This window comes from Phascolarctos cinereus, unplaced genomic scaffold (genome assembly GCF_003287225.1).
Source record: "Phascolarctos cinereus isolate Bilbo 61053 unplaced genomic scaffold, phaCin_HiC Scaffold_726;HRSCAF=1367, whole genome shotgun sequence".
NCBI classification, from domain to species: domain Eukaryota; kingdom Metazoa; phylum Chordata; class Mammalia; order Diprotodontia; family Phascolarctidae; genus Phascolarctos; species Phascolarctos cinereus.
This window is the reverse complement of record NW_027556098.1, coordinates 136,577,482-136,601,321: the sequence shown is the minus strand read 5'-3', so window position 1 is coordinate 136,601,321 and position 23,840 is coordinate 136,577,482. Positions and strand designations below refer to the sequence as shown.

The 23,840-nt window shown below is 43.1% G+C and overlaps 1 protein-coding gene across 1 annotated transcript in view; it reads right to left on the bottom strand.

Annotated features, from left to right (window-relative positions):
- The window catches only part of BIN1 (bridging integrator 1), a 137,471-nt gene that overhangs the window by 36,777 nt on the left and 76,854 nt on the right, over window positions 1–23,840 (bottom strand). Inside the window, 5 exon segments of the mRNA XM_020967200.2 lie at window positions 3,200–3,292; window positions 4,644–4,751; window positions 8,932–9,027; window positions 13,772–13,866; window positions 14,429–14,483. Of these exon segments, the coding sequence (XP_020822859.1) occupies window positions 3,200–3,292; window positions 4,644–4,751; window positions 8,932–9,027; window positions 13,772–13,866; window positions 14,429–14,483 (447 nt within the window).

The window sequence follows — 23,840 nt, the reverse complement described above, 5'->3', positions numbered from 1 at the left end:
TAGTGAAATCATAAGTCTAGTGATTAGACTCTACTCCCTAACCCATAAATGAGAGTTATTATTATCTTCTCTCCTCCATGAAACCTTCCCCTTACCATGTAAGCCCACACGGATCTTCCACTTTTTTCTGAACTCTTAAAGCACATTATTATTTGGGCAACTGATCATAACACAAACATTTTGGTCTCTCTCCCATAATACCTAGCAGAGGGCCTTGCATTTAGTCCCTCAGTGAATATTTGTTGAATGAATAAATGGTGGGCACTCTCACCCCAAACAGCATTCTGAAACCAAAAGGCTTCAGTTCCCACAAGCTTCTCAGCACTGCCTGGTGATCCCTTCTAAGAAATTGAGCTGGAAGGCCTTCTGAAGTTCTAGCTTTCCAACCAAGGGAAGAGGGGACCAAAGGTTGGGCTTTGAGGGAAAGGGCCATCAGAGTTAGCATGAGGTCAGAGTCTCTGCATAAGTACCCCGTATCAATTCCCAGTGGATGCCAACTAGATGGTGAGGGAATCTGAGTTCAACAAACTCAAGAGTTTCCTCAAAGGAAGTCAGATTTCCTCTGGACCAACCTAAGGGTCAGGTTGTTTCAAAAAATACAGGAATTGCCTGATGGCTCTGGGTTTCTGAAATTTCTAGTTTCAGGCAACCAGACACAGAAGGGTTAATTACAAAGGTTATCTGGACTCCAGACACAGACTGGGGGTGGGAAATCTGTTCTGGTTAAATAAAAAACAGATCCAAATAGGACAGCCAACTTGGCAGAGAAGCATAACATCTGTAACAAGACATAAGTAAGTACATGCAAGTGTGTGTACGTATGCAGTTTTTTGGAGTTTTTACTGGGGTCACTTGCTCCCTCAGCTCTGGCCAAGACTTTATGCCAAGGGTGAGTAATAGGGTAAAACAAGCTAGAGGACCCCAGTCCAACAATACCCATCATCCCTGATAGCAGCAATACAGCAATGAAAAGAGGTCAGAAACACTCCTCCCCAGCCTCTACCCTAAGGATATAGCTAAGACCCACCTCTTGGTTGACTCTACCCAAGAATCCTTTGCCGCAGGTTATGCTAGGAAGGCCTGGCCACTGGCCAGATGCGTTTCAGGAAAACTTAAAAAAAAAATCTGGCCTTGTGTCAACAGTGATTGCTCCTCCAGCCCCAAGGAATTCTCTGGGAGTTCCTTGAGTTGATTCAGCCAATGAGACTGCCCCTCACCACTTCCCCTCCCTCCTATTCCCAAATGACATGCACTGATGGAGTCATAAGCAGAGAATGAGTTAGAATGGCCCACCTAAGCAAGTCACTGCCCAGTACTGTCATTTTGTTCATTCCCCTGTCTCCAGACCAAGCTGTACCATAATCGGCACAGAAAAGAGATGATGATGTCTGGCTACAGCATTCTTTGACCTCCATTCCCAGGGCTTAAGTACCCAGTTCCCTTAGAGTTGTCTCTCACTAGTACATCAGGAGATCCATGAAAATCAGCCCTGATTCTTGAGCCCCAAGTATAAAAGCAGCCAAGCAATGAGACCTGATCACTATTCCTAACAAGTATTCATTAATTTTTTCAGGAGGATTAAAAAATCAGGCAGCAGACAGAATGGAAAAACCAGACAGTGGATCAAATGAAAAATCTTCTTCCTTTACTTTCTTTTTTTCCTCTCTTTCTTTATTTTACTATTCTACTCCCACCCAACCCCACCCCCAGGCAGAGCTTTCCCTGAATTTTTATAACAGAGTAGCAATAACATCAGATCTACTATAAAACTGGGAATGTAGTAATGATGGGGTGATAGGACCTGGACCCAGAAAGGAAAAAGTCCAAGTCTCTGGAAGCAACCCAGGTTACCTAATTAGCCCACTTGACATTCCTTTCACCATAGCACCTGGCCCAACTTAGACTACTTACCACTCCTTAACCCAACCTTAGATTCTTTCACTATAGCTTTTGTATATAAGCATCGACTTCATCCTCATTAGTTCCCTAAGACCTTGACCTGCCCTACTGGCGTTACAGTAAACTTGGCCATTTGACTAGAAGAAGGGGTTGCGTGAGTGAATTCATTCCAGGAAAATACTGCCCTGTTCCGATATTTCAGGGTTCTCAGCAATGCTAAATGCTAAATTACCAAGTGAGCAATCCGGGTGAAATAGTTAAATCGATGGTTGAGGCAATCTGTTAATGATGTCTCTTTGCTTCAAGGATTTTTTTTTTAAATATCTAGGAGTAAGTAACCAAGAGACAGTGTAGGTCATGGAAGAGGAACAGGGACTTGGCAAGAAAAACCTCTGCCAATACTCTGAGATTCAAAGGATTTTTGTGCTCTGCTCACTTCTGAAAGCTTTTGGTCAGGCCAGCTTATTCAAAGTCTCTCCAACTTTTATGGTCTTGCCCAGGTGCTCCTTCTCTTGACAGCCTTCCAACACTGCCTCAGAGCAAACTGATTTTAATTTCTCTGAACTCCTACAGCACTTCCACTCTAAACCCCACACACAACCTCACAAGGGATGGTGCACTATTCTCTACTCATTTGACATTGATTAGCCTTGCATCTGCAAAAAAGCTCACTGGGGCAAGAACTTTTCTCTTCTCTTTCTCTATCTATTCCCCCCAACCCAAGCCCTCAAGCACTTAGTATAGGACTGAGCACACAAGTGGTATTCAATAAATGCTTATTTGAAAGTTCACCTGTCAATCTCTGTAGATTCCCCAAATTGACTCAGAGTCCTTGAATCACAGACACTTAAAAGTTGGAAGGGACCTATGGGGCAGGGATGACTGAGATTTTAGGGAAGGAGAGGGTAGAGCAGGAAACCACCCATGGAATCAGGATTGCCAGGTTGAGGGGACAGAGACAAGCAGGCTCTAATGGTAAGCCAATTGTCTCAGTTTAGTATTGAGAACATTTTTTTTAACAGGCCGAGGTTAGCAGGGAGAATTGTGCCCTGGGAAGAGCCTGGGAGTCAAAAAGTCTGGCCTCTGAGTGACTGTGTGATGTAGGGCAAGTTTCCTAACCTGACTCTGGGAGTGTCTCAGAGGAAGGGAGACAGATGAAATCACAGCCTCCAGGGCCCTAAGGTGTCTGTTTGAGGAGAGCAGGACAGAGAAAGCAAGAGCTAGAGATATAGGGCCTTACAGAGAAAGACAGGGGAAGGGCAGCCAGAAGGCAATTCAAGCAAGGTTAGGAAGCCATCACCTGATTTCGGAGCAGGTTAGTTTGAGCTACGAGATGAGCCTGCAGTTTCCCTTGGCACCACTGGGGGGCAGCTTTCTCAAGCAGCGAGACAGGCTGAGGGGTCAGGGTAGAGTAAGGAGAGTGGAGGGCATGGGGGAATGGGACATGGTGGGAAGCAAGGTCAAGGCAAAAAAAAAGGAGAGGGAGAAAAAACAACAGGGTGAGGGAGAGAGAAAAAAGAGACAGAAACATGGATTTTAGACACACAGATCCAAACACAATGCAGTTATAGACAGTTATCTCTACTGGCCACCCTGAATCCCCAGCCAAACAGAGGAGGCAGCCGCTCAGTGAGCAGAGTCCTCCAGATGCCCAGCTTAGTGGACGATTAAGACCTTGGCGTGGGGAGGGGTCATGAAGAACTCCAGCTAGACAAAGCCAAACAAAAGAGCTGTTAATAGTGGGGGAGAACCGGGGTCCACCCTAGCGCTGAGGGAGGGAACAAGTTACTGAGTGAAGCTTTGCCTCCAGCAAAGCTCCCATAGGAGCTCATAGGAGAAAGTTCCCATTGCTGACTTCCACAGGTCTGCCCAGTCCAGAGGAGGGGGTCAGTTCAGAGTTCCATAAAGGGCAGTATCAAATCACCAAGACAGAATTTCTCTCAGGACATAGGGCAGGGCACCATGGGCCAATGCCCAGGGGTGCAAGGGAGGGGTGGCATCTGGTTCAGTGAAACTAGAGCCCTGGGTCACTGTTCTTATTCAGGAAAGTCACTTCAGAGGAGGGGATCAAGGGGATGGTGAATCAGGAGTCAAGCTGGGCATTCTCCCAAAAATGGAATGGGAGAAGATGCTGAGAGAGAGAAGGATAAGAAGCATGGGGGAGGGGAGGAGGGACAGAGCCCCCCACCATCAGGGCTGGGGAGCTAGGGCACAATTTACTCTTAACCCAGCACAAGATTAAAATGTCCAAATTTCTCAGAGACTAGTGGGTTAGGAGACCCAGATTCTAAACCCACCTCTGCCACTCAGAAGCTGGCAGGCTTGGGGCATATCACGTCCTCTCAGGACCTTATTTTCTTCACCTTTAAAACGGGGATAAAAATACCTGCCCCATCTACTGAACTGGCTTGTATTGAGAATCAAATGAGGGAGGATATGAAAACATTTTGGAAAAGTTCAGAAAGCTACTACAATTGGATTAAGATTTAATAGAGAAGGAAAGACTTCTTTTGAGGAGGCTAAATCAGCACTTCCCCTCTCATCACAGGGCCCAGAAAACCTTGGGGCAAGTCCATTAATCTTCTTCCACTTGTTACAGAAAATAATACACTTCTCTTTCTGGGTTACTTCATTAGTTACAGGAGGGGAAGGAGGTCCTGTACCTCAACTTGTCAATACCCACTGGTCCCCCACCTTGTCCCACCTCCAACTACACCCACACTCCCAACCCCCTTGACTTATACCTTGGCAATTTTGGCTTCATCCTTCTTTTTGGCAGTCTGAAGAGACTCATAATGATGGCGGGCACTGTCATAGTCCACCAACTTCCTCCCACGCTTAGCAATTCGAGACTGTGGAGGGAATACAAAGTGAGAGAAAAGAAAAATTTAGCAGGGAATCACAAAAGAACCTTGTAGCCTCCGTGACACCAGCTAGTTCTAAAGGACATGATTCTGTGGGCAAGGAAGTCTACAGTTCTATACTAAAAGCCCATCAACCTTCTTCCTTAAGGTTTATGCTCTACAAGGATGACAAATGTGTTATCACTACTAGGATGGGGCAGGGAAAGAGCAATCAGACCTCTTCCCATCATGTTCTCCCACAAATGGGAATGCATGCCCACCTCAGTGCCTTTACTTGTGTTTCCCAGGCTTGTGGGATACTCTTCCTCTTCACCTATCTAAAACCTACCCATTTTGCAGGACTCTACCACCTGAATCCCTGTTTTTTCACTGGCCATACCCCATGTCTGGAATGGTCTCCCTCCTCCCTTCTGACTCGACCTCCTTGGCTTCCTTCAAGATCTAGCTCAGATCCTACCTGCTAGAGGAGGCCTTTCCAGTCTCCAGGCTCTCTCCCTCATCTCTCCACTTCCTTCACTCTGAGATCATCTTCCACTTACACTGCCTATGGTTTCAATGTACGTGGTTGTTTATGTGTGGTCTCCCCAATTAGAATGTGAGCTCCTTTAGGACATGGATTATTTTTGCCCTTCTTTGAACCACCAGCACTTAGTACAGCGCCTGGCACATAGTAGGCATTTAATAAATGTTTACTGACTGACTCATACAACTCCCACCCACCTCTTCATGAAGACTCCTCTGATGACTAATTCACAGATCTCACTTCTTTGAATAAATTCCTATTTCACTGAGTGCCTCTAACACCCAACTTAACACCTACAAATACACACACACACACACACATATATATATATATATATATATATATGCATGCAAATGTATATATAAAAATATACACACATACATATGTGTGTGGAAAGACACACACATACACATAGAGTATCATTCTCGTTTCATTTATCTATGATTTGTCTCTGCAACCTTCTTCATAAGATCCTTGAGGGTAGGCTACAGGAATGTCTTGTCCTCTTGTATCACTCCTAGTGTTCAATACAATATATAGCAGGTACTCAGTAAAAACTTGCAATCATTGAATGGCTGAATTCTGGGGGAGGTTTTGCAAGCCAGTTGTTTAAATCACAAGTTTGCCAAAAGGTCATTCCATCCACCCCCAAGCCTGAGATTTGGGTGACCAGATTTTCTTATAAAGATAGCTATCCTACCTCCACTTCCATGGGAGCATTCCTGGACTCTGGGTGAATCCTGGCAAAGTGTCATTCTAGGATCACCCCACTGGATCTGTCCCAGTGACAGATCCAGTGAACCAGAGGTCAGTGTAAAGGTACAAGATAGGCGAGTTTTGCAGAATGGGAATCCTCCCCATTTTCCTCCAAAAGGGATACTACCTGGGCTCCAGTGCTTACTAGTGCCAAGGCCTCTAAGAAGTACAGCCTGTGTCTCTCTCTTAGGTTTGAGGTATCAGAAGCTCCAGAGAAGGGCTGGGCCACTGGGACCATTTAGTAGGAAGTATAGCTGGGTCATCCCAAACTTGAGGCATATTAGCCCACTTCACTCACAAATCTTTGTGAAGTAAGCACTTTGAGCCAGGACTTGGGGGGGGGGGGGGGAGGGAGTAAGACTGAAAGGGAATATGTTCCATGAACTTGACCATATGAAGTCCATGCTATAATCACTAAACTAATTAACACAAACAAAGCAGGGTCTCCAGAGATGCTCAGGCACTCTTAGAATGGCTCAGCCTTTATAATAAGAGAATTCATGATCCCCTGAATTATCATGATCCCAATAGTTAGCCAACATAGGCTGATATAGCTCTAATAACTTGAATCATTTCTAGAGTCTGAGGCTAAGGTGAAGGCTGGGCTCAGACATAGTCACTTAAAGGTCTAAGGAACCCATATTAGGCCTACCCACTGAGAGAGATAATGCAAGAATTCAGGGAAGTGTAAGTGACAAAGGGAGACAGAGACAGAGAGAAACTGACAGAAAGAGAGATAATGGAATCAAAGTGTAAGTGAGACACACATTTTTGGATATAGCCAATTTGGGATTTTCTTTTTTGGCTTGCATATTTTTTATAAGTGTTTTGTTGTTATTGTTGTTTTCTAATAAGGAAAAGTTGGAAGGAGAGAAAATAAATTTTTCTTAATTAAAAAGATGTAATTTAATGTTAAAAAAATATATGTACAGAGATAGCCAATGGTGTAGAATAGACATTCAAAGAAATAAGGTCTGTGCTAACATAATCACTTCAACTATACTGATTACACTAAGGAAGCCAATACTAGAATATGGGGGTGAGATGAATGAACACTACCTTTACTCCTCATCTCCACCCTCACCCCCACTCACCCTGCAGAGAATCCAATCTACTCTCCAAACTAGTTAATAGGTTTTTCTCTGAGATAGCACCTCCATTTCCTGTTTCAATTCCCAATACACACACACACACACACAACACACACACACACACACACACACACACATTCTCTCTCTCTCTCTCTCTCTCTCTCTCTCTCTCTCCTCTCTCTCTCTCTCTCTCTCTCTCTCTCTCTCCCTCTCAAATGAAGATAAAAACCAAAAGCCCAGAAAGCCAGCTGAGTTCAAATCTCCAATACTTTTCATTCTCAAAGTATATCAGGACACTGACCCTCTACTACTCCCAAACTGAAAAACCCGGGCACAACCCATTGAAAAAGGCATATACTTAAAAACCCATAGCAACAAGACCAAACAATTCTTAAAACTGCCCTTCTTCCAGGAAGTCCTTCTAGCCTAACTGAATGAATGATGGTGATGTCTCTACACAAACTCCTAACTTCCCCTAGGCCCCTTGCATCACTCAATGCACTGATACTTTTAGAAGCTTGCAAGGGATATGAAACTTGATGTGAATGTACTGGCCTCATTGTTTAAATAATTTCTGCCTCATGGCTGTTATAAGTATGTCTGCATGTGATAATCTTGACCATCCAAGAAGATGAGTTCCCTGAAGACAGAGAACACATATCTATGTGTAAGCCTGGCTCATTCATAACCAAAAATGATGATGGAATTTGGAGGGAGGGAAGAAAGAGAAAAGAAAAGAGAGAGCACATAAGAGAACAGAGAAGAGAAAGAAAAAAAAGAGTGATTAGAGAGGAAAGAGGGAGAAAAGGAAGGAAGAAAGAGAAGGGGAAAAGAGAAAAAAAAGGAGAGAAAAAAGATGGAAAAGGAAGAAGGGAAAAAGGAGCAGAAAGAAGGAAAAGAGAAGAAAGAAAATGAGGGAAGGAGGAGGGGAAAAGAGAAAAGGAAGGGAGGGACGGAGGGAAGAGAAGAAATAAGGGGAGAAAAGAAAAGAGAGGAAAAGCAGAGGAAAAAAAGGTAGGAAAATAGAAAAGAAAGGAAAAGAAAAAAGCAAAAGAGTGAGAAGAGAGAAGAGCAGAGAAAGAAGAAAGCAAGAGAGCACAAAAGAGGGAAAGAAAAAAGAGAAGAAAGAAAACAAAGTTGAAAAAAAGAGAAAGAAGAAAAATGAGGAGGTAAGGAAAATGGATGTTAGAGAAGGGTAGAAAGGAAGACAACTTAAGCTAAAGTACATATTTACAATTTGATTAGAATTCTTCCTGGTCCACCTCGTTTTATTTCCTTCAGATCTTTGGCCTGAGCTAATTTTCAATCCCAGGCTAAAGGTAGTGAGTGGTACCAGGCTCCCTGTCTCTTCTCCCATTCAAGCCCAGCTCTTTTAATTCTCAGAGTTGCTCTGCCATAGTTTCCCAAAATACTCTGATCCCCCACCCCCCTCCAAGGCCATGATACTAATTAAAGAAGGAGAACCAACTTTCTCATTTGGACTATCCTTGTCCCACCCTGCCCCCCCTCAAAATACCATAAACCACATGTTCCTTCCTTCCTTTTTCAGCTAAGTTATCAGGAACCTAAGCGCATCTGAAACACAGAGCCCCATATAGCACCTGGCAACCTCCATCTAGTGGTGGAAAGAGGCAAAAAGGGGCCCTTTCAGGCTTCATGTTTTCAAGTTGGAGGAAAGGCAACCTCCGTGGGCCAATGAGATTACCTACTGTAAAGTTATTTTGTTTTTCCTTTTCCCAGTCTCCCTACCCCAGCCTCCAGAAGCAACAGCAATTTCAGATCAAGGTGGGCTTCTTACTTTGATGTCAGGAAACTGGCCTAGATATGTGTCCATGGTCAGAAGCGCCTGGTCCACCAGTTTCTGATGATAATCCATCCACAGCAGGTCATTGTTCTGTAATAGGCATATATACACTGAAATGGTCACAATATACACATTGCCAGCTTCCCACTACCACCTCAGTCATGAGAATCACTTATGGTATGTAAATACATTTTTTAAATTATTTTTATTATAATTAGTTAAAAGTGATTTGAAAAATATACACATATAAGCAATTAGTATACTTACTAATCCCTGTGGGCCTAGGTGGGATAGGTAAGGGGAGATCACTTATTTTACAGATGAACAAACTAAGGTCCAAAAGGGGTAGACTTCTGTGAGCAGGGGAAAGACTGAAAACAAAATGACTATAACAACGCAAGTTGAAAGAACCTCCCAAAAAAAGTAAACATTAACAAAATTACAAAGAACAGGAATAGCTAGAAAAAAGAGCTTTGAGAAGAAATCCCTATAACATCCCTTTGCAGGGGTAGGAAGTCCATGTGTGTGGTACATTGCATACATTTTGAGGCTTTTTTGATATACTGATATTTGCTGGGGTTTTTCTTTTCTTTTTCTTTTTTTATTTTTCTTTAAAAAATATTATATGGGAAAGCTCTCTGGGATCAGGAGGGAGAATAATACTGGGGAAATTTTTGGTGATGTAAAAAACAAAAGACATCAATAAAAATTTGTTTAAAATATTTTATTTAAATAAAAATAAATATTTAAAATAAAACTTTAAAATGAAAGAAAATGGATCACAGATAATGTTGCCTATATTATTAGATTTTTTTCCCATACACTGACTGCTTTTACTGATTTTTTTTTCCTCTTTTTCTTTTTAAAAAATTTCTTTGTTATATAGGCTGGCTCATCTGAGGAGGGGGAAGGAATCAAAGGGAGGAAATTTGGTGACATAAAAACAAAGACGTCAATAAAAAATTTATTTTTAAAAGAAAATGGACCTCAGAACTTCCTTCTCTCAGGTTAGTGCCTTCTGCAGAGGACATAGTCCCAGGAACACAGCACGTGCTTAATAAATGCTTGTTGACTTTACTTATATTCAAGGGTTGATCTGTGTATGATTTAGGCTAGAAGTAGAATACTCTAATGAGTTCAGAGAATGGAGAGGTGAGTGTGGACTAGACTAATCAGGGAAGACATCACAAAGGAGATGGCACTTGAAGAATGAATACTCTTTGGGAAGATGGAGAAGATAAGTTCCAGTCTGGAGAAAGAAAACAAGACCTTTGAGAGGTAAATATTATAATCATCATAGTCATTTTCACAGTGATTTTTGCTTTTATATTTTTTATCTTAAATCCTCTCCCAGTTGCTCTCCCAAGCGTCTCTCCTTTTTAGAAAGTGAGAAAACTGAAGGTCATACAAGTTAGGTGACTTGACCAAGGTCACACATCAAGTCAGTGGCAGAATCAGGACTAGAACCCAAGTCTCTAGATCTCTCCAAGCCCAGAACTAGCCATACTAGGCACTACACATATTCCTCTAACAGGTCATCTTCACGATGACTGCCAACCCAGAAACCGCTAAGTGGCAAGAGCTTTGGCAGGACAAGATCTTTGAAGGCAACAGTCTCCTCAATCTTATCCCCTCAACTGATAGCTCCAGAAATTCCAGCTTTTCTGGAAAGCTTTCTCTGGCTAACCAAGAGAGGGGCTGTTCCATCCCCAACTCTGCGTTGTGTAAGCATGCAGCCTCCATGTTTAGCTTTCCCACTGGTTGCAGGGTATCATGTACCATGCTCTGACCATACTCTCTCATTGGTTTAAGAGCAGCATTTGCTTTTGGTGGTTAGACAATGCAGCTGAGAGGTGGGGAAAAAGGAGGGGAGAAAGCCACAAAATTATAAAGATTCTCTGTCACTCTCTAGCTTCCCCTAGCAGTACCTATATCCTGATTTTAATGATGTTCCACAGTCCCAGGATCCCACCTCGTGTGTTTTATTGCCCCAGAGCCTGGCTTTCATCTGCCACTTTTCTGTCTCTGTCAAGGTATCTGCAAGTATAGTCAAGGATTCCTGAAGCTGGAAAACCCTTCAAGACCTAAATTAGAAATGAATTTCCTATGGCAGGATTTCAGGCGTGAGACTTGCTGGTGACCCCTCTAACCACCCTTCTTCACCCTCCATCCAGGTTTGACTCTTCTGTCCATGGAGGTAGATCAAAGAAGGGATGTTTTGTGACAACAGCTCCCCCTCTTAATAGGAAGTTGACCAGACACACCATGTGCTCCACTCCCCTTTCCCTCTTTACTCAGCCTCACAGCCCCACCCCATCTCCCTAGCTCTGATCCCTTGGCTTGTATTTTCTTCTCTGTGGTTTCCCTTTCTCTGCCTCTAAATGCCTTCAGTGAATGAGGAATCAGCCCTTGAGGCCTCTCATGCTGCTGGGTCAGCCAGTCTGCCCTCTTGCCTTCTCCAAGTTCATATTTAGTCTACCTTAAAGAAAAGTCTTCCAACAGCCCAAATTCCTCTGACTTTTCTTTTTTTTTCCCTATATAGAAAACATGTCTTTTATAAGAGGTCATATGGATTTTCCTCAGGGTCATAACTAAGGAATAACCTAGCAAGATGGGCCACAGTTAGAAAAGCAACACAGTGCAATGGAAAGACTGGATTTTGAGGCAGGAGAGACTGGGTTCAAATCTTACATCTGACCTGTGACCTTGGGGCAAGTTACTTAATGTCTCTGAGACTCAGTTTTCTCACCTATAAGATGGGACTAATGGTACCTATCTCCCAGTATTGTTGTGAGGATCAGGTGAAACAGTATATGGAAAGCCCTTGACAAACCTTAAATCAATTACATCTACTATTACTGTTCACTCAGATTATGTTGTATCATTTCTTGTGGCTTTTAAGGTCAGATATTAAATAGTCTTGATTTTAGGAGGCATGGTAAGCAAAGGAAAAAAATATAACAGCCAAGTATGCGGCCCTGGGCTCAAATCCTACCTCTAATGCTTACTACTTCTGTGACTTTGGACAAGTCATTTCACATCCCTTGATCTCAATTTCTTCATTTTTAAATTGAAAGGTTTGGACAAAAAGGGATCTAAGGTCTCCTTCCAGCTCTAAATCTATAGTCCTGAAGTATTTCTTCTCCTAATTTTTCTCCTTTCAGTTTATTTTCACCACTCTCTACTGCCTCTTTTTTTCACCGACTTAAGTTGCCCTTACTGAGGTCCCATCAATTTAACAGATATTTATTACAATCTTGTTATGTACAAATTCGTCACTAAAGTCCTCCAAAGGCTCATCATGTGATGGAGATGGGTCTGGACTCTTGAAGATTATAAACAAGATTGTCCAGATCCAACCAAGCTGGAAAGGCTTCAAATACGGGCCCAGTGAGGAGCTAGCTGTCTGCCATCCAAGGACCAGTCTGAGTGTGGAGAGCTGGCCATCAAATGATGCTATTTTCTAACTACAGCTAATCATAAAGATGACATCGACTAAGATATACAGGGCTAAAATCTACAATAGAAGGAATATAGATGCTGGTGAAATCATAGACTTTTTCAAACACAGAGGTTAAGTTGAAGCATGTGTTAGGATCTGAGGGATAAACAAAGATGAATAACACTGAAGTGTTCCCTCAAGGACCTTGCAATCTAATAGAGAAATATTTCTAAGGTTGAATTAAATGTAACAGAGAGATTTCATTGGGGAAGGGGGAGAGTCTTCATCTCACAGGCATGAGATTTCAATAAAAGTTTTAGTTAAAACTAGCAGTAACAATAGCAACAAAAGCAAATTAGACCTGGTAACATAAAAGTGCAAAGATCCCTAATGAACAAACATTCTAACTGCTCTGAAGGACCCTGGGATCCAAAGCCAGACATTGGACCAGTAACGTCCAAGTTAACATCAAGAATTGGACCTGACAAGAGTTTAAAATTGTAACGTCAAGTTGGCAGTTGGAATAAAACAAAAGCATCACTGATTCCTCTGAAAACAATTCCCACATTTAGGAAGAGATGGTACGGGCTTATGATTGGCTAAAGGGAATCAACCATGGGGGTGATTTCTAAGCTTATGAAATAGGAAGGCCTCACTGGTTTTAGATAACATTTGCATTCAATCAAGTCTGAATTTTATTTAGAGCTAGACTCTTGTAGACCATTGAGTCCAATTCCCTTATTTTATATTCTTAGGCATTTAAAATTACATACTTATACACATAGAATCAGTGCTGAAAGGGACCCAAGAAATCATGGAACACTCTCACTTTACAGCGAGGAAGCTGATAAAGCTGAGGTTCCAAATCTACACATTTTAAATTATAGCAAATTCCACTACCACCAAAGAATTATATTAAAAGAGACCTCAAAGACCATCTAGTCTAAGCCTCTTATTTAACAAATGAGGAAACTGAGGCAAAGCAGTACAATGACTTGCCCACAGTCACACAGCAAATTACTGGAGTGGGGCAGACCTAGAACTGAGATCTCTGGACTTCCAGTCCAATGTTCTTACCACATTTCATTCTTGACCAGGTTTTACTTTTTATTTTTAATTTGCTCTTCCTTCCCCAACCTTTCAGAGGAAAGAAGACATACACTTCAGTCAGCGGAAGGGAAGTGTGGGAATAAATATGCTTCCACTGACTGATAGGGGAATAAAGACATGGCCAGATATGTCTCTCTCTCTGACCAAGATGACTGAGCCCCTATAACTCCATCTTCCTGCCAGGCTAGACTCTTCCTGACTGTCAATCACCATTTTTAAAAATCATTTCCTTTCTCCCCTGGTCTCCACTCCCCTGCTCCCAGCCCCAGACCACAATCTTACTTCCGCTATTTTGTTTGTCTCCTCTCTCCCGGGCCAGTCTGGTTCATACACCTCTTGCAGACACTCCGTTAGCTTCTTAGAGGCTTCATGCATTGCTGAAAGGGACATAGAAGAGCTCAATGCAGAATCCATAGGCAGAAGGGGGAAGAATCAAGGGCTCTTCCTTCCCTTCCTGCCCACCAACCCCAAACCTTTTCCCACTTCCTCAGATTCCTTCTGATCCCACCTATCAGAGGCCCTGGCTTCTAGTTGCAACCAGCCCTAGTCGTGGTTCCCACCAAAATGGAATAAAGATCAGACAGGGCTGCCTAACCAGGATCCTTCAGGCCCCAGCCTGTCAAATGCATGTTCATTTGTACACTCTGGCTGATAATTCTTAGGGGATCCAATATAAATACAAACCTGGAGGCAATTCCTAGTATGCCATCGCTTTCAGGCTGTCCTCTCAGATTAGCATCAGCATTAAAAATAACTCTGACCTGAGCCAAATATACCTAAACCAAGGTGCCCAAGTCCCCTCATCCATCCAACAGAAAAAATCAGAGAAGACACCTGGGCCCCAGTCATTCCCAAGATACAGGCTATAGAGATGGTCATGGAAAACCCTGCCCCTTGCTCTGGTCAAGGAAAATGCACCCATGGAAAGTCCTACCTTACCTTTGACAGATGCCAGGTAGGTGCGGAGATCCTTTTGCAGCCTGGTCCCTTCCGTCTGCAATGACAAACACAAACTCTTAGTCAAAATCTCTGCATGTAGAGGAGCTGATTTGTGTCCCTCCCCCAACTCCTATTTATTCATTCAGTCAGTCTTTATTAAAAACCTACTATGTGTTCAGCACTGGGGCGTACAAATGAAATATAAGCCATGGACCTCATCCTCAAGGAGCACAAGGCACACACAAGAAAAGAGAATCACAAAGGATTACACAAGGGAGTGCATAACAAGGTGCCATAGGAAGAGAAGGAAGGGATTAAGCATTTACACAGTGTTACTAATGTGCCAGGCACCATGCTAAGTATTTTTTACAAATATTATCTCACTTGATCCTCACCAACCTTCAAGGTAGGTGCTATTATGATTCCCATTTTACCTATGAGGAAACTGGGGCAAACAGAGGTGAAATGATTTACCAGGGTCACACACCTAATAAGAGTCTGAGGTCATATTTGAACTCAGGTCTTCCTGACCCCAGGCCCAGACCTCTATCCACTGCCTTTAATATGTGACAATAAATGCAGAGGGAGTTCACAGACATCACTAAAGGTCAAGTAAGGGCTCACAGAGTGAAGAGATTATGATATGGCAAGGAGTCACTCCAGGAGCAGGGAGTTGCACTGAGCAATGACACAGAGGCAAGAATGCCATGGCCTGTCCAAGGGACAGCGTGCATGGAAGAAAGGGCCCTAGGTTCTAGGTTCACTAGGTTTGAGTTCCAATCCCAGTGCCACCCATTTCTGGCCACAGGACCTTGGGAAAGTTAGTTCATCTCATCTATAAAATGGGGATAATCATACCCAGTCTGCCTACATGGTTGCTGTGAGGCTCAGAGAGGCGGGACAAGCTTGAAAAATTATAAAGCAGAAATGCAAGAGAGTATTATTGTTTTGTTTGCTGTTGTTAAAGCACAGTCAAGTGTGGATGGATCTGAATAGATGGACAGCAATGGATGCGAAATTAGAAGGCATGGCTTTGCCATCCCCCAACCATGGAACCTTCAACAAGTCATTAACCTATGCCTTAGATCCCTCATTCTAAAACTAGGATAATCAAACTGCGCTACTTACTTGTTATGGGGAAGGGGGTAGGGACGATAGAAGAAGGGATGGAACACAACGTGCTTACAATGACCAACTCTAACCCTAGATAAGCATTTACCCTTACTGTCACCTGGAGAAAATTTATCTCCTTCCTTCCATTGGAGAGTTAGGGAACTATGGGTGCAGAATACTGTACATACTATCAGACATGGTCAATGTGTTCATTAAGTTTTGGTGAACTTTTTTTTTCCCCTCTTTCTTTTCTAATCTTTGTTAGAAGGGATGGTTGATTGGTAGGGAAGGGTGAAGGGATGGAATAAGACCCCAAAATAAAAGGCAGTGAAAACATAAAACAATAAACAGAAACATTTAAGAAGAAAAAAAACAATAGACTTGTAGCCAGGAGATCTGGATTGAGTCTGATTCCAGTGCTTGCCAATTGTATGATCAAGGGCAAATTCACTTCAGCTCCTAAGGCCTCAGTTTCCTTAACTATAAGATGGAAAGAGGTTACTATTTTTACTACCTACCTGATAGAACTGTTTGTAGGCAAGTATTTTGCAGTGTCATGCAAGTGCGAGCTATCATTCCATAGTCGAATCTACTTGAAGATGAAAGCATTCTACAGTATCCTAGTCACAGGATCCACAAAGCTAGCTTGGGCCCGGTTGGGGGGGGGGGGCACGCCACTGGCTGGCCTCACCAGAGTTCAGAGATTGATTAAATGATTACCACTGCCACACCTGTGGCCCAGTGTCTACACCACTGGACTGATCCAAAAACCAAAGATAATGATTTGCCTGTATTTTGTCCAACACTTACATGTGCTTAATCTGATTTCAAATGCACAGAAATTCTTCCAAACCATTTTCCTTTTCTCTGGTTTCCCCACAACCTCTCCCCTATTATCCCATGCCCAGCCCCTGCCCCTCTTTCCTTCTCCTCTGACCTTCTTCTGTATCCTCAGGTCTTGCTTTTCTATATGTCAGATAAAGATGCTCAACCTGGAAAAACAGTGAGCTAGGTTCCCCTCACACTATACTCCAACTCCTGCCCTATTAAATGGGGCCCAAGTGGTCACTTTCTTCCTTATCTATAAAATGGAAACAATAAACCTTTTGTACTTAACTGACAGGGTTGTTGGGAGCTCAGATGGCATAACATACGCAAAGTATTTTGCAAATCTTAAAAGCACTACAGATTGTCAACTGTTACGATTACACAGAAGGCCGCCCCCAAGTAATGCCCCCAACACAACGGCCTCCCAACCCCGTGGTGGCCTCACTCCTGGACATGCTGAAGGGGCACACTGCTGCCTCACACTGAGCTCACGAGGAGGAGGGAGCCTAGCTGGCCTGTACCAGGGCCCGTCACGTTCCCCTTGTGCCTGTGAACAAAGATCTTCTGTCAGCAGGAAACAGATGTGCAAGGAAACCCAGCCTGGAGATTCCCCAGAAAGTCCAAAGCAGGGCCAGCTGCAACCATTTCACTGGAATACACTCCCCCACTGGGCCCCCTTTAAGTCAATCCATCCATCTCTTCCTGACCATGAGGTGATCGCATCCAACCCCCAACTCCAAGCAGGGCAGTAAACAATCCAGCCAGCTGTACTCTCAGCGAAACCTGAGTATCTAAATGGAGGATGCTGTCCTCCACAACACACCCCTCTACTCCCTAAAGTGCCCATTGAGTCAAGTCTAGATGGACCAGAATCTAGAGAGCTAGCTGCCCAAGAGTAGCTCAGGACCAAGGGGGCCAACATTCTGCCATCAGCCTAGCACTCTGAAACACGAGGGGAGGAGCCAAGTCCAAAACTGAGCTGGCTCCCCCTTACCTCAAGGGTCAAAGCCAAACACCTGGTGATGAGTCTCCAGGCTTAGCTTGCACTCTCAGGTAGGCTCTTCAAAGGATGTTTAAAGGGGGCCTTGACCCTCCCCAGCTCCCAATGAAAGTCCAAAAAACCTGCCTAGCCCTTTGGTCTTGCCCAATGAACCCATCTGTAACTAATGTACTACAGGACAGGGGTTCCTTCACACAAGGAGGAAGATTTACAGTAGCACAAACAAAGAAAAGAGGTAGTTGGCCTGATTTATCACCTTCTAACACCAATGACGCTGATACTTTTCCTAAGCAGATCTGAGCCCTATTTGGCATGGACCCTTAGCAAGCTACATCACTGATCTCCAGCTAATGAGTGGCTCTCGGGTTTACAGCAAGAGTTTTTCATCTTTTCTATGTCATGAACCCCTCTGGCAGTCTGGAAAAATCCATGGACCCCTTCTCAGAATAATGTTTAAAATGCATAAAATAGAATTATAATAATAGCTAACATTTATATAGCTCTTGTTATGTGCCAGGCACTGTGCTAAGCACTTCACGATTGCAATTTATCTGATCCCCCAACAACCCTGGGAGGTAGGGGCAAAACCCCCTTTTACAAATGAGGAAACTGAGGCAAACAGGAATTAAGTGACTTATCCAGGGTTACATAAGATTATAAAGAAAATCTATTATATTGAAATGTAGTCATAAAAAATTTTTGAACAAGTTTATGGCCCCATATTAAGAACTGCTGGTTTAAATGGTTTAGTGGCATTAAGAAGAAATGCTTGGAGGTCTGAGAACACATGGGAGGTAATCTTTGTTTTAGCAAATAAAGGAAGGGGGATCTCTAGACTCTCCTCCAAATGAGTTTCTTAGACCCTCTAAGCTTAGTAATCTCTCTGATACCCTTTGCCCTCTTCCAAATTCCCCTCCCTCTCCTTCTCACTGCTATATTCCTAAAGCTGGGGACCTCCAACGGCATCCAGCACGTTGAAGAAGCAATGGGGTGTATGTGGCACGGCATAAAGAACGTTAGGGGGCAGTTAAGGGATGAAGTGGATAGAGCACCAGCCATGGAGTCAGGACGACCTGAGTTCAAATCCAGCTTCAGATACTTACTGGCTGTATGACGCTGAGCAAGTCACTTAACCTCTGTTAGCCTCAGTTTCCTCATCCGTAAAATAGAAATAATAATATCACCTACTTCTTGTGAGGCTCAAATAAGATAACAACTGTAAAGTGCTTAGCACAGTGCCTGGCACATAGTAAGCACTATATAAATGTTAGCTTTTATTATTATTAGGGCAACTGGGTGGCACAGTGGATAGACAGTGCCAAGCTTGGAGTCAGGGAAGACTCATGTTCCTGAGTTCAAATCTGGTCTCAGGCGCTTACTAGCTATGGGACCCTGGTCAAGTCACTTAACCCTGTTTGCCTCAGTTTCCTCATCTATAAAATAAGCTAGAGAAGGCAATAGAAAACCACTCCAGTATCTTTGCCAAGAAAACCCCTGATGGGGTCAAGAACATTATTATTCTTCTTTTGCTTGGACCCACAGGGCAGAACCTGTTGTAATGGGTGGCAGCTGCAAAAAGAAAATTTAGGCAAGATGTCAAAAAAAACTTCCTAACAATTAAGCTATTCAGAAGCAGAGTGGGCTGCCTGGAAGGGTGATAGGTTCCACCCACTCTTTTGAGATCTTCAAGCAGAAGCTAGACCAACACTTGTCTGGCATATTTTAGTGGAGATTCCTTTCTTGTTATGGCTTGGACTAAGAAGATGGCCTCTGAGGTTCTTTCATACTCTCAAATGTTGTGACTTGCATCTGATGTTTATAATTATGTCTTATCTTCCTACTATGCTTCAAACTCCATGATGACAGATAATCTCTCCTAGCTAAACTTGGATTGGATTCTCTGGGAAGACTTGTATGAACTGATGCAGAGTGAAATAAGGCAATGTGAGGCAGTGTCATGGAAGACACGCCAGATTTGGAGTTATGGGACCTGGGTTCAAATCCCAGCTCAGCTGCTTAAAACTAAATGTGACCTTAGACAAGTCACTTAATCTTTAAGAGTCACTGGTTCCTTGTTAGTAAAATAAGTAGGTTGGACTGAATGACTTCTAAATTCCCTTCTGTCTAAAAACCTATCATGCTATAAACAAAATCCAGAGAACAATATACACCATGATAGAACAATGTAAAATGAAAAGAGCACTTAAAGGAACAACTCTGAGCAATGAAAATCCAGAAAAAGAGATAAAGACACATACTTTCTCCCTGATGACAGAGAGGTGAGGGACTACTAAGCCAAAATACTATGTACATCATCGGAGACCAAGTTTCTGTAGGATTTTATTTTTTTTGCTTAATTGTTACTTTTTGTCTTAAGGGAGGATTCAATCTGGATGGGGGTCATCATGATTGTGGAATAGGTTTTATCTTGTCTTCTCAGTTAAGTAAACAAAAAATAAGTCATCCTGTCTTTTGAGTTAAGTAATCCTGAAGAGCTAGGTCCTTGCGATGATCCTTCTTGCTAAGTAAATATTTGCTCTAGTTCCTTCTAGTCATGAAGACTTGCCATTTTGGGGAACCAAAGTGTGGGGTTTGATGAGGAGCCCAGCTATTTAGAGGTTGCTCTGCCCACAGTCAGGAAGAACAGACAGAAGAAGAATGCTATGGCACCCAGAGACTTTAACCTATTTGGGGAAAGGAAGTAGAACTCTGGGGTTGCATTATCAAGTAAGGAGGTTTCCAATAAAAATTCTCAACTTTTTAAAAAGAGACAAAGAACATCAACAAAATATATTTAGAGGGTGAAATCTCTCCTTTTCTTTCAATTTCTTAACCATGTTCTACACACAGCAGGTGTTTAATGCTGGATTCTTACAAATGGGAAAACCAAGCCCCAGACGAGTCAACAGGGATTCAAATTTGTCAGTAGGATCAAAATCTCCTGATTTCTACTCTAATGATCTTTCCACCAAACCATACTCACACGAATTTAAGTTAAAGTTCTGACTCCCCCAACATAAGCTGAGCTTTACAACAGGGAGTTCTAAGCCCCTGAAATGGCCTTATTCCTGGGGTGCTTGGGGGAAGGGGAGGAAAATATTTCATCTTTCAAGGGCCTACCAAGCTCTATGGGAACTAATGGAGTAGCATTCACATTGCTGGATATACTACCTAAAAAGAAACTCTCTTCATTTCCTGTCAAGTTGTTAGTAACCCTGGAAAACAAATAGGATGCCCCAACCCACCCCTTTTCCCCCACCACCTCTTGCCTTCCAGAGGAACCAATTTCACCCTTCTCCACCTCAGGGTCAGACCCACAAGGTCTCTGCCAGGATGCGGGGGAAAACTGTGAATGATGTATGCCCTCATGCCAAAGGAAGGGTCACAGACAGTCTTGTGCTTAATCTTCATATCTTCTTCCAGATTATTTGCCCGTAGGTCTCACTTGACATAGTACTGTCTCCATCTAGTCTAACATTCCCCAAATGGTCTGTGCCCCTTGAACCTATGCCTATGATGGCTGAACAGCTCAGATAACCAATCTCCAACTCTCTCTCTCTCTCTCTCTCTCTCTCTCTCTCTCTCTCTCTCTCTCTCTCTCACACACACACACACACACACACACACACACACACACACACACACACACACACACACCCCAGGTGGTAGATGGAGAGCTTTGGACTGGCATGCACAGGGAGCAGTCATTTAGCTAACTTTAGCCCTTGTCTCACTGTCCCTCCCAAGCCCACGACTGCTCTGCACGAACCTCATTCCCTACCCCTGCCACACAGGATCAAGTGTTTCTGTCTCCTTTCAGGGGTATGGGGAATGTGGTTCATCACCCACACTCAAAGCCTGTTAAACAACTGAGGCAGCCCAACGGAATGGGGAGCGTGCTCTAGCTTTATTGAAAGTCCTGCCACTAGGACTCCCTGGACATCTACAATACCTACATAATCACTGCTGCACACAAGGAGCCATGAGGTTATGAGGAAAGGGGACTGGGGGTGGGGGAAGAGTTGAAAGCAACTTCCAAAGACCAACCAGACCTTAGTGGAGACCTCATCTACAACTCCTGAAGTGACTCTAGCACTGACCCAGGCTCAGCGGCCAAGAAGAAGAGATATTATTTTGTTTGCCTGTTGTCCTAGAGGAGGTACAATAATAGAGTGCTAGAATGAGTTGGGGAAACCTACACCTGAATCCTGTCACAGGAACGTATTAGCTGTGTGACTCTAGGCAAGTTACTTTACCACTCTTTGCCTCTGTGTCCTCATCTGTAAAACGGGGATAATAGCACCTATATCCCAGGATTGCTGTGAGGATAAAATGAAATAGTAAATAATAATAGCCATAATCTAACATTTATATAGCACTTCAGTGTCAGGCACTGTGCTAAGCATTTTACAATTTCTATCTCTTTTTATCCTTCAACAACCCTGGGATATAGGTGCTATTATTATCTACATTTTACAGATGAGGAAACTGAGGCAAACAGAGGTTAAGTGACTTGCCCAGAGTCACACATCTAGTAAATGTCTAAGTTTGGACTTGAACTCAGATCTTCCTGACTCCAGGCCCAGCACTCTATCCACTGTGCCACCTGGCTGTAAGTATGTATCTACATAAATGTGAGCTGTTATTATTATTATTATTATTATTATTATTATTATTGACCTGGGAGTGCAGTCTCTATCCCAAAAAAAAAGTTGACTTTGGGGTACCTTGCCTCCCCTATAAGCAGTGTGTGAGAGCTGTAACTGAAGATGCATTCCTTATCCCTGCTTTCAACCATCCATCCCCTACAAAATCCCAGTGTTCTAATGCTTTGCCAGGGCCCTACCTTCTGGAAGGAAAACAATCTTAGAAGCTTATCCAACCTGAGATGTCGGGGCTGTAACTTATTACTCACTCCCCAAGAGTGCTGGCATTTTAAAGAGGATCTAGACAAGACAACATTTCATTGGAAGGAATGAATTGCTATTAGTGGCATTTCACGCACTGTGACAGGTGGTGGGGGCACCTTCAAATCCTACCATCCCGACAACCGCCTGCTCCACCTATTTGTAAGGTTGGCTGTGCTTGACTCTCGAATAAGAGCTCCAGAAAGACTTCACCAGCTTCCTCTCCTCCTGTGCTTCAATCACTTAACTAGCAAAGAAATCAGGACTTCATCCCCAGAGTACCTTTTCCTCAGCAGCCAATTGTTTACCACACAGGTCCTCCCATCTGTAGATGGTGGAGGGCCAAAAGCATAGTACTTACTGCCTAAGCAATCCCTGAAAGGATGGGAGGGCCTTGAATGACTCACCCAGAGGAACTAAATACCTCTAACAGGATCTCCCTTAGACAAGTAACATTCCCAGTGCCTTGCATGCAGTAAGCACTAAAGAAAGATCAAAAGCACCAAGAGATTCTACAGCTGTGTACAATATCCAGTGCAGCTAAAACATCTAAACCGAGGATTGTTGTTGTTGTTTTTTTAAACCAAGGATTCTTAATCATTTTTGTGTCACAGAACTTTTGCCAGTCTGGACAAACCTATGAATACCTTCTCAGAAAAAAAAAAGTTTTTAAATACATAAAATAAAATTATAAGATTGCAAAGAAAACTAAAGGTTATCGAAAATAAAGGTGTAATTTTCTACCAAAATTCACAGACTACTCCCCAGAAATATATCCAAGATCCCATGTTAAAAACCCCTTCTCTACCCTTAGAGGTAAGGCCCACTTATTTAAAGTCAGTGATTTGACTTGCATGTGATAAGGGACAAGAGGTCATGGAACTGCTAAACTGTGGGACTGAGAGGCTGAGCACTAACAAATACAGTGACAGGCGTCTGAGAAGCTGCTTGGCCCTCCTCGAGAAGGAACGAAAACCCTCCCAACACCAGAAAGGAAAACTGGCCTCCTTCCCAGGGGCTGCTCCTCTTCCTCCCACTCTTCCCTATCCCCTTCCATTTATCTCCTGGCTAAATGTTGAATATTGTTACCTTTTAAAAGCATAATATACCATCTTACAAGTGTAGGTTTCTTAAGTACTTTACATCCATGATCTAAGTTGAGCCCCAAAATTCTCCCAGGAGGTAGGGTTAACAGAGATTACTGAAGCCTCAGTGATTTACTCAAGATCCCAGATGCCCATCCCACCATCACTGCGCCTGGCCTCTCTCTTGGCAGGCAGAGAGGGGCTGCAAATGATCCCCAGGACTAATGATTTTCTCTTTGCAGAATTCTGGGTTTTTTTTCAATTTCTCCCTTTTAGTGATAGTTAAGGGAAGGTATGAGGCCTAAGGCCATGTCCTACTCTTCAAAAGAGACAGGAGAGTATCTATTCTTTGCTACAAGATCTCTGGGGAAGGGGGCTCAGTAGCAGTGGGTTTAGGGGATATTAACAGCTCTTGGGATCTAAAAGTTCTTTGTATCTAAACTCATCCCATCTCTTCTCTTTCATTCTTCTACAGGAGG